At 34.1% G+C, this 11677-nt stretch overlaps 1 protein-coding gene across 2 annotated transcripts; it reads left to right on the forward strand.

Annotated features, from left to right (window-relative positions):
• Positions 1 to 5504: 5504 nt before the first annotated feature.
• Positions 5505 to 11558, forward strand: LOC130748195 (NAC domain-containing protein 21/22-like). 2 transcript variants are annotated; one of them, XM_057601362.1, is made up of 3 exons: positions 5505 to 5786; positions 9024 to 9298; positions 10626 to 11558. In XM_057601362.1, exons 1-3 carry the CDS (start codon positions 5621 to 5623, stop codon positions 11106 to 11108), a joined length of 924 nt encoding a protein of 307 aa, XP_057457345.1. In that variant the 5' UTR covers positions 5505 to 5620; the 3' UTR covers positions 11109 to 11558. The 2 variants fall into 2 exon arrangements, with proteins under 2 accessions (XP_057457345.1, XP_057457346.1); XM_057601363.1 differs by having other exon boundaries at positions 9030 to 9298.
• The last annotated feature ends 119 nt before the right edge of the window (positions 11559 to 11677 follow it).

Raw genomic sequence — 11677 nt, forward strand, 5'->3', positions numbered from 1 at the left:
CCGATTATGAATTCCTGAAAAAAAAAATTAATCAGAATAAGTCCCTACTCGTGTTTCCAGCTTATGTGACTCAATTTTTGCTGAGTCATTTATTACACGTGACTTTTCAATTTTTTAAAATACACATAAATTAAAAAAATAAAATTAAACGTTTAAAATTAAAATTAAAATCTTATTAACCTAATAAACCTTAAATCTAATTAACCACCATTTGGGTTAATTAGAAAAGAAAGTCGTGTTTGGGTTGGGAAAACACGATTTCAGGAGCGAAGAGCGTAGTGAACACTGAAGAAGAGAAGAGCGTAGTGAACGTTGAAAGGAAGAGAGTTTTGGTTTCAGGTGAAACTTAACGATTTTCTTTCACACTTTTCTTTCGTTTCCCTCACTTTCTCAGTCGAGAATCTTTAGCGGAAAAAACAGAGCATCGCTATTCAGTTGCTCACTCGCGACAATTGCCACGGTCTCCGTCTTCTTCGCCACCACCAGCACCGGCCTCGCTCTCGTGTTGGGTGTGTCATTGTGTTCTGCTCATTTACAGAGATTTTGCACCCTAGGGTTAATTAGATTTAGGGTTAATTAGATTTAGGGTTAATTAGGTTAATAAGATTTTAATTTTAAATTTAAATGTTTAATTTTATTTTTTTAATCCATGTGTATTTAAAAAAATTAGAAAAGTCACGTGGAATAAATAACAGCAAAAATTGAGCTACATAAGCTGGAAACACGAGTAGGGACTTATTCTGATTAATTTTTTTTTCCAGGGATTCGGAAAAAAAATTTTAGGGACTTATTTTCGTACGGCAGACAATTTCAGAGACCTCCAAAGTATTTAATCCAAGGATGTTATCTCATTCTCCCCAATGTTTAAGTTAAACCAGAACATTGAGGATGTTATCTCATTCTCCCCAAAACCTCTGAAAATCTTGAGCCAAAATCTATTACTTCCTTTGACTCTTCCAATATCCAATATCTAGTGTAAAAACCTTACTCTAGGGCTATTAAATGGACTCATACCCTTCAAAGATGATGTACATGTGATAAGCTTTTTGCATGATGTGAAGGTACATGATGAAATTAAGTTCTACATTGAGAATTTGGTGGAGACATTGGTGAATATTGTTAAAGAAGAGACTTAAGTTGGGGGAGAATGGGAGACTTCAATTGAAATTGTTGGGGAAAATATAGTTTATAAAGTAGATCATCGAGTACTTAAGATTGTAAGCTCTGAGTGTTCTGGGAACCCGGAACGGACGATCTACTATTCTGGGAACCCGGAAAGAACGGTCACCTCTCTTAGCCCAAGCTCCACTCTCTGAGTGGATCAGGACTAGGGGACTACTGTTCTGGGAACCCAGAAAGGACGGTCACCTCTCTTAGTCCAAGCTCCACTCTCCGAGTGGACCAGGACTAGGGGACTACTGTTCTGGGAACCCGTAACAACGAGCACCCTTTAGGAACGGTCACCCATATAAGACAGGTCACCCATGGGGAAGGTCACCTTTATAAGAACGGTCACCCCTGGGGAATGGTCACCCATATAAGAACGACCACCCATTGGGAAGCAGTCACCGGTCGAAGGATGGTTGCTCATACTCATTGCGGAGCATCATTACCGACCGGTTGGTACGAGCAGATACCAGACCGGGCTTGTAGGAATGGGGCCAGCTAGAGGAAAGATGCTATTCACCTCTGCCATCCCATCGCTGACTCTGTTACTTAAGCCTAGGGCCAGCACTCTAGAGGTAGCCTTCACCGTAGGATGCCTGCGCCTTCCTGGAGCATCAGAGAGATCCAACGGTGGGGAAGATTCTAGATCTTAGGCACTCATGAGCCCCCTAGGGGATACCTCTGACTTTGGACTAGTATAAAAGGAAGAAGACACCCCACTACAAAGGTAACTTAAACACTTCACACTACATTGTTACATTACTCTTCTCTTGAAACCACTTCTGACTTTGGCATCAGAGTGCTTCTGCAGGACCCCCTCCTGGGACCTCGGCGACCAGACGTGTCCACTTCTCTCTGAGTCCCCTCCGCTTCCGTTCCTTGTTGATCCCCTGATCACTGAGGCTGTGAATGAGGGAGTTAAAGAATGTGACAATGTTGGTCAGGAGTTAAAGAGAGCGAGGTTTTTGGTGTGGGAGTTACTCAAGGTGAGAGAGTTGGGGAGAGAGGATTTAAGGAAAGTGAGGTAGTTGCTGAAAGTTAGGCTCTTGAGGGTAGTATAGATGAAGACTATGTGATTGATAGAGGTAAAAAGAAGAGATTGCAGTAATGTTAGTTGAGATGATAGTGGCTATGATGAAATGAGGGATCGGACCGAAGTTCTTCAAGATGCAACAAACATTGGAGATCCTTCTTCAAATACAGGACATAAGTGTGATGATGTGTAATGTTATGGAACTAGTTAATTATGATATGTTACAAGGTTATGTTTCAATTTTATCTTCTGATGCAATATGATGTGTAGTGAGCTTAAGTTTTACTCCATTTGAGGAACAAGATATGGAATGTGTAAAATTTGGGGTACATCAAACAATTTGGGGAACAATTTGTTTAGTCACATACGCAAATCAAATAGTACTTAAAACAAAATTTTGAAAATTTCAATTAAACAAATCATCTTCCATTCATTAAATATACTCGTATATTGAACATTACATTTCTTCCAGACTAAAAACCAACTAAGAAACCCAAACTTAAATGTGTTTCAACTACATATAAATCAACACTAATGAACTCATTAATTGAATCACCAATAAAAGCACCAACAGAACACAAATTCCCCAAGCAAGTAAAGAAACACTTGGTCAAAAAAATATCCTTCTTCTTCATCCCTTCAATTTTGTGGAGTAGACCAAAAATGAATTTCTTATCACGTGGATTGCCTTCCTCATCGTACCACACCAAGAAATTGCATTGCCTTCTCCCATTAACCTGGAAAAAAATTGCATGATGACAAATAATGTTTTAATTAGTATCACAATTTGGGGATTTATTTTCAATTAGTATCATGATTTCTGAAATTAGGGTGAAAAATAATGTTTTAATCATTTTAATCTCCATGACATGATGACACAATGTGTCACGTCAATTGATGAAACACACATTAACTTCTCTTATTAGTCAACTGGCGAACTAAGATAGAGTGATATTTTCTCCCATAGCAACAAGTTCTGAGATGTTGACCACACATTTTAAAAATCATGAACCACTTTTACACAATCATGTTAAATCAGAACCAAAACTGCAATTAAATATTTTTCCTCATATCATTTACCATTTCTCTCACTTTTGTTTTCTTTCTCTCTCATGCGTAGTGAATGATATATCTGTGATCAATTAATCAAACCTTCAAGTGTGTATTATTTTTCCCATTATTTAAATCTTATGACGAAATTGATCACCTAACGCCCTAACTCCCCTGCCCTCCTATCAGATCTCAGTACAAAATAATCTTTGGGCTACGTGTTTCCTTAGTTTGTCTGCATTAGAGATAAATTATTCACAATGACCCTTTTACAAAATTAATAAAATGGCTCGTGAAGTTTTGTTCTCAATAAAGGTCATTCAAGAAAATTCCTGTGCATGCCAGCTTATCAACAACCAATATGAATTCCATATGAAAAAAAAACAGAGATGTTTGTCACTAGGTTTGGGCCAAGCATTTGTACAAATTTATTAATTAATTCATGATGATAAATAATAAACAAAACAAAATTAATCAATAGAGTGGAGAGTGCTTGCACAAGTAGAGGAAAATAAAACAAATAAATTATTATATTTCAAAAGGGATTATTCTCATATTCTCAAAATGGACAAAAATAAAACTAATGACTATGTCTAATGTCATCACTTATCACCCATTGAGCCCTACTTCTGTTATTTGATTTGAGATGGCTGCTTCATGTGCCAACTCTCTGATTATTATTATTTTTCGTGGATTTTTCTCTGATTTTCTTTATCCAAATTAATGTAGTGCATATAATTAAGTATTGAACATGGAAATAAGGTCTTAAATCAAGGTCCAAGATCGTAATCACATCCGCAACGTTATGATTTTACAAATTTCGGTGACTGCATAATAATTGGGCCCATATCAGCTCAATTTAATTATCATAACACAATTTCAAAGAAGAGATACACCACCAATAGAAATAATTAATCAACATCGTATAAATCATCTAATTTTACCTCACAAACTAAAAACTAGTTTAGTCATGTAATTGTTAGTACAAGAAAACACACAATTATCGATGACTTTTAACTGACCTGAAAATCGTCGCAAAATCTAACTGATAGCAACATTAGATCATCAGTCATTTAATGGTAAATAGTGTTTTGGCAGGATTAGCTACCACTAATTTCACGGGCAGATATGTCTTTCGGTTATTTAAGAAAACTTGAATAGCCACTAGCCCATAATTTGGCGAACTTAGAAAAATTCAAATATTTATTACCGACTACTTTACCAACCGCCAAAGTCATCAGTAATTTCAAAAATTGAAATTGATGTTAGCCAATAACTTGTGGGCTTTAGCAAATTTTATTTTGGGCTACCTCTAGTCTCAAAATTGTCGGTAGGCTACAAGTTGCATGAAAAATGTTGTTAGAAACTTATGAATAGACGTTTGTGGAACCTTTACTCACACTTCCTTCTTCTTCTCACGTTCGTATAATTTGCAAATACTTATAGTTTTAAAGGTCGCAAAATGTTCATTTCCTACGAATGAGAATTCTATTTTTATGGATGAAACTCTAATAAAACTAACATTTGTATTCGCAGCAAAATGAGTTTTTTTGGGCATACCAAATTAGTTATCCATAGAAATAGTCGTAAGTATGTTGCCAATGAAAAAAGCGTAGATAAGTTACAACGAAAAAATGTATTAGTAAGTTACTAAGCCCTAGGCTGTCCGTCGGTAATTACGACGGTTTTCGAAGCCATCGGTAAAAATTACTGACAAGGCCAATACCCATGGTTTCAACTTTCGGCAAATAAGTATTACCGACAAGTTTTTTTGACTATGGACTAGGCCAGTAATTAATTTTTTTAGTGCATTTGGTTATATCTTCGGCGAATATGAAACTTCCCAACACCAACACACGCTCAAACTGCATATTTAGAACATAAAATTTGTAGGACTAAATATTTATAGAGTGACCAATATAAATAGCTCAATAAATAAAATTTATGATAAACTGTAATATCATATTATAACTTGAGTTAAACTCAACTTTACTTCAAAAGCTAATTTTTGGTTGATGGATATATATTGTTATTAATTTCATCATTTATCTCATTAATTTAAGATTTCTTAACTCAGGGATTTTTAGAAATAGAGATACCTAAGTGGCAGTGATTGGTATGTACACGTAATCAGACACATATATACAATTAAGTTAATTACATGATTACCCTCCTTCCACACAAGTAATTACACATGTTGACTTCACCCCACTTGTATTCCCTCTCCCCTTTAATATATATATACACCTTTCACCTCTTTCCTCTCTAATCTAACTCTCAAAATTTCTCACCTGGGAGTTGGGAGCTTCAACTAATTCTCTCTCCATTATTCTCTTCCTCTTAATTCTCATTTACACAAAATCTCTCAAGATGAGCAACATAAGCATGGTAGAGGCAAAACTCCCACCTGGATTCAGGTTCCATCCCAGAGATGAAGAGCTTGTGTGTGATTACTTGATGAAGAAGGTGACACACAGTGATTCCCTTCTCATGATTGATGTTGACCTTAACAAGTGTGAGCCATGGGATATTCCTGGTGAGTTTCATGTTAATCTCCCCTTCTTAATTTATCCTGCATTTTCTACTTCATAATTTCCTCCTCTGCATATTCATATGAGTAATTAAGTTGACTGTGATCAGCTCTTATGTTCTATCTTAAATTTCATATGAGTAATTAAATTGACTGTGTGGATGAGGTGATGATATCCAATGGCTATAATAGATCCCCATTCAATGTATGCACTTGCGTGTGCTTTGATAGGGAAATGATGATATATACCTCTCAACTCTGATGGATGATACATCATAAAATATCTTAAAACTTTCATGTTGAAATTAATTCATCAGAAAACTACTTGTGAGTTAAATTAATTGGTAGGCCAGAAAACCTAAAACTGATTAATAATGTCTTAGAAATATTATGTCATGTAGATCACTCCATGAAGGTTTTTGATGATTTTTTTGGTACATCAGAAATAAAGTTTTTTTTTATGATTTGATCTTGAACCCAAAGGTTAATTGCTAGCTATGATTCTGCTGTATATATGCCAATTAATGTAAAAACAAGATGGAGAACTGATTTGTTAATTCTTGCATCAAATGTTAATTTGAATATTTTTTTTTCCCTTGTGGAGTAATTAGAGAGCATATATCATTATTTCCAATCTGCATTTTCATGTGGGTCATAAGTTGACATAAGCCTATTTTCATGTGGGTCATGAGTTTTATTCCAATCCCAGCTATGCTCTCAAAAGATAGGTACAGGTGGCTGCTCCCAACCAACTACTATATAATAGAGACTAAATATATTAGAAAACATTATTATTTTTATATGAAAAAATAATTCATATTCATCCGTACTTTATATGTCATTGCTATAAAATGTTTATACACTTCCTTTATTCTAAAAATGGTTCTTGTTTTAGTATTTTACCAATTTTCTAAAACTCTTTTGTTTTTAGAAATTCGACACTATTTAGCACATATTTTTTCATATTTACCTTTATTTAATATTATATATCTCTCCTATAATTTCTGATTTTTACTTAGTATAATTTTGTTTAATTACTCAACCGATACTTATCATTCTCATTTTTCCATATAATACAACTTTAAATAAGAGTATTTTAATTAAATTATATTTTCAATTAATGCAATAATCTAATATAATAACCGTTTTGGAAGGGAGGTACACACAAGTAAGTACGCCTAAGGAAAGGATCTTGACAGTTAAGGTTAGATGCTCTGAATGGGAAGCTCTAAAAATCATGTATGGTTGAGGTTATCGTAAGATGCATATTTCACTCTCAGAGCTTTTTTTTTTGAGTTTCAATAAATTGACAAATTGAAGTTGTCCTATTATAAAGTGTATGAAAGTGATTTGTGCGCGCAATTCTTGATTTTCATTGTGACATCACGCCTACACATGTTTCATGATCGATGAACTTATAAGTTATAAGTACAACATCTCAATCTAAAGTGATTGAATTCTGAGTCCTTACCATTCATCCAACTATTTCATGTCAAAAGAAAAGATACAACGTACTGAGGGACTTATCATAACTCATGAGTCATGATCATGAGTGTGAGACCGTTAAATTTGCATCTTTTCTTTTTTAGCCTTTTTCTGCTTTCAAGCTCAATTGCTTATAGTTGTCCACAATTGGATATTTTGAAGAGATAATTTACTAAATAAAAAATATTAAATTACTAATCCCTACTATAACTTTTTGATATAGAAGACTATTTTTGTAAGTTGAAATATTTTTTAATTTATTTTTAAAGTTTAATTTGAATTTTAAAATTACTTTCACAAAAAATTAAACTTAAAATGTCCTTACATTATAATTATAATTATAATACTCAAATCGTTATTGAATTTTTTTTTTATCATCGAGAGGACCACAAAGATTCTAGGCATGATAAGATGGGTAAACATGTGTTTGATGTACGCGTGGCGTGGTAAGGTGATTTCAGATTCACAGGTGCAGAATCTGGGGAATGAATCATAGAATATCACATATAATAACTTTTTTTTACAAGAGGGAAGAATATATCACATTATAACCTTATGCTTTCTTGTATGGTTATTTTTCCATTTTCAAAAAATAAAAAATAACAATCTTTATATATGTGAGAGAGAAGTGCATGTACAGTAACACAGTATTTTTAAAAAGATTGCTAATGAACAAGTAAAAAAAATATCACTATATACGTATACATATACTATATATAATATATGCTTTGGTGTGAAGGCCATGTGTTCGATCGGAGTTTACATTAATTTGGAAAAAATTCAACTGTTTGATTGTGAAGTCTCCATAATTAGTTTTGGATTTTATACAAGCATGTCATACATGGAAAGAAACTGATAAGGATAGGCAAAGTCAGAAGAAACGAACAATTCATAGAAGAAGCTAGAACTTATAAATATATATAGGACCTACATAATAAAACCTTCAGTATTTAGTATAATTTGCATTCAAATAATAATAATACTAATCTAATCTTTCTTTCATGTGCTCTTCTCTACCACAATCAAAATTATCAATTCCGCCGACAAGAACCAGCACAGTTAGTAGATAGGAGTATATGAAAAATAGTTTATTATTAAAAATATATTCATTTAATATGATTTTTGAATCACAAAAAGATTAGTATTACGATTGTTGGATGTGGTGTTACTTAAAAAAAATATTCAATAGTTTTAGTAACTAGTAAGACAAGAAAAAAAAAAGTCATGAACATGTAATTTTAGGATTATAGTATAATCAAAAGATAATATTGTTAATATGGACAGTTGTTCTTAACTGGTGATGGTTGACTTGTAACACAATTCATTCACACCCTCATTGACTAACAGCACATGTTCCTCATCTTACTGAAATCGAGAGATTATATGCATAATTAAAAAAAAAAACTTGTTTCTATTTGATATTTGACTTTCCTCAATATACATAGCTGAATTTCGGGGGTTTGATTTTAAGAAGCCACAAACATTCGGCATTAACCAAACTGAGTTGGAACTGCAAGATTAATACAGTATTAAAGAAAAAGTTTGATATTATTGTAAAATTTCAGTAATGATACTTAGACATATAAAAAGATGAGACTACAACATATTTTTATTGCATCAATTATATATCGGTCATTCACTATTTCTTTTTTATCTTCTTTTCCTTTCATACTTTTATATTCTGGATGTCTGCACGGTACAAATGTCTATGAATCATTTTCTATTAATTGTAATAATGAATGAAATGTTTTGGTGCAGCAACAGCGTGTGTGGGAGGGAAGGAGTGGTATTTCTACACACAGAGAGATCGCAAGTATGCAACAGGGCTTCGAACAAATCGTGCCACTAGTTCAGGGTATTGGAAGGCCACTGGGAAAGACAGGGCAATACATCGCAGGGGCACTCTTGTTGGGATGAGGAAGACTTTGGTGTTCTATCAAGGAAGGGCACCCAAAGGAAGAAAAACAGAGTGGGTCATGCATGAGTTTCGCATTGAAGGACCCCATGGCCCTCCTAAAATTCCTTCTTCCAAGGTATATATGCATCATCATAATGACATTGATTTGATTTTTATGCTTCCTACTCAATTGTGTGCATTTGAAATGAAACTTAAATAAACGTTTCTCGCGAACATACAATTGATATACACTTTAGCCGTAATTTTTTACTCTCACAAACATTTACGGCTAAAAATGGTCGTTAAAGTATGTTGATTGTACATTCATCAGAAACGTATATTTAGCTATAAATAATTAGACCATAAAGTGTAGCATAGGAGTTACTTACATCATCCCTTAAACTCCATGAGGTTGGAATTTCAATTATCGTTCATGAGAATGGATCACATTTCTTAGTTAGCCATTAAATACTTAGTACGAGCATCCGGGACAAGACGATTAGTTACCTAACCTCAATAAAAATACTTCAACACTAGATGAACTAAATGTTGTTCAAGATAATTGAGTTGGGAATTGACATTTTTTAACTTGATTTTTTATAAATAACATTATTGGTCCATTTGGATAGAGCGGATAACCTCATGAGTTAAGTTAAATAACTCTTGTACAAAATCGTTTCAAAATTACAATTTGAACATAAAAAAATAAGATAGTAAAATATGGTTGGATATCCTCACACGGTTCTTTGTTTTCTTGGTTTTCTAATTTTCTCTGTTTTCTTTAATTAGTGAGGGTGAGGGTATGAATATCAAACTTTTGTTTCAATTTATGTTGGACAGAAATGGGTGGTGGGATATTTGTTTGTCCCTTTACCAGAATTGGACAAGTGTTTACAATGATCCAATATTATTTGGTAATAACCTTGGTGTTATTCTTGCACCGATGAGGGAGGCAACTTGTGATAAGCAAATGAAAATGTAAAAGCTTTTGACTTTTGGCAAAATGCTTTAGTCTGTACCAAACCAAATTTGTCCCACCTGGCTATTGGCTAGAATGTGACTACAAATGATTTTGGGTAGCTTACCTAAACAGATCCTCTTTTGATTTTTTTATCAATCACTTATGTAAACAGACCCCCCATCTGCAAAGGTTTGTTTCTATTATGTGTTGGACTTAGGTGGAAGACTTTTCTTTCACTTTTTGCTTCATCTATTGATTGAATACCTTTGATTGTAAAAATAAAATTGTCCCATGTATTAAAGCTATTATTACATTGGCAGGTCTGGAAAATGGTCCAACCACATTGTTTAATATAGGCTGTCTTACATTATTTTTAATATAATAGATTATTTTTAGCATTTGAACATGTGATTTCAGTCATGTGGCAACAATTTGTTACCGTTGTCTCAAGACTTAGATAATGACATTGAATTGTACTAACTCAAAATAATTAACATTTCAGGAAGACTGGGTTTTATGTAGGGTGTTCTACAAAAGCAGAGAGGTAGCAACCAAACCTAGCATGGGTAGCTGCTATGAAGACACAGGATCTTCATCTCTTCCTGCACTAATGGACTCTTACATCAGTTTTGACCAAGCTCCGATCCACACAGATGAACATGATGAGCAAGTGCCCTGCTTCTCCATTTTTTCTCAAAACCAAACCAACCCCATTTTCAACCACATAACCAACAACATGGACCTAAAATTACCAGCTGCCAACAACAACACAACTACTACATATGGAGGAGGAGCACCCAATTTGGGTTATAGCTTAGACCCTTTGTCCTGTGAGAGTAAAGTGTTAAAAGCTGTTTTAAGTGAGCTCACAAAGATGGAAAGAAACCCACTTAACCCAAGTCTTGGCTCACCAAGTTTAGGAGAAGGAAGTTCAGAGAGTTACTTATCTGAAGTGGGCATGCCCCACTTGTGGAATAATTATTAATGTGGGACATCACTCCTCTTAAGCTTTCTTGGTGTGGTTTTCTCCAAATTCTACTCTCTTACCCTATGTCAACAAGGGGGTAAAATCACTAAAAAATAATATGAGGGGAAGAGAGTGATGGTATTTTACTCTTGGTGTTAACTGTTAAGTACTAAAATGTATCTATCCATGATATGTCCCAATATATTAGGAGAATGGGACTTGTAATTGGAATTTATAAATGTTTGTAGTTAATTTAGTTAGTGGATCAGTGGATGATTTATTTTACTTTTGTTAAATTAGTTGGTGAACTGAGATGTGATGAGAGTTCAAATTAGATATACATGACGATGTCTTCAGTGGGACACTAGGTTTAGTGACACACCGTGTACCTGTGAAAAAATATATGTGAAAGTCCAAAATACCCTGTAATAATATTGATTTTCCATATCTATCATTTTGATTCCCTAACCTCTTCTCTTATATCCTGGACGTTCTTGGACCAGATCCGATGGCACTTTGATTCTTGTTGACTCTCTCTGCATCCTCCTCACCGGATCCAATATCCCAACGATGCTCGCCGGCCAGTC

The sequence above is a fragment of the Lotus japonicus genome, chromosome 3, assembly GCF_012489685.1.
Source record: "Lotus japonicus ecotype B-129 chromosome 3, LjGifu_v1.2".
Lineage (NCBI taxonomy): Eukaryota > Viridiplantae > Streptophyta > Magnoliopsida > Fabales > Fabaceae > Lotus > Lotus japonicus.

Coding starts and splice junctions, on each gene's coding strand:
- LOC130748195 (XM_057601362.1), top strand. CDS start 5,621: ATGAGCAACATAAGCATGGTAGAGGCAAAACTCCCACCTGGATTCAGG. Junction 5,787..9,023: donor TGAGCCATGGGATATTCCTG/GTGAGTTTCATG, acceptor GTTTTGGTGCAG/CAACAGCGTGTGTGGGAGGG. Junction 9,299..10,625: donor CTAAAATTCCTTCTTCCAAG/GTATATATGCAT, acceptor TTAACATTTCAG/GAAGACTGGGTTTTATGTAG.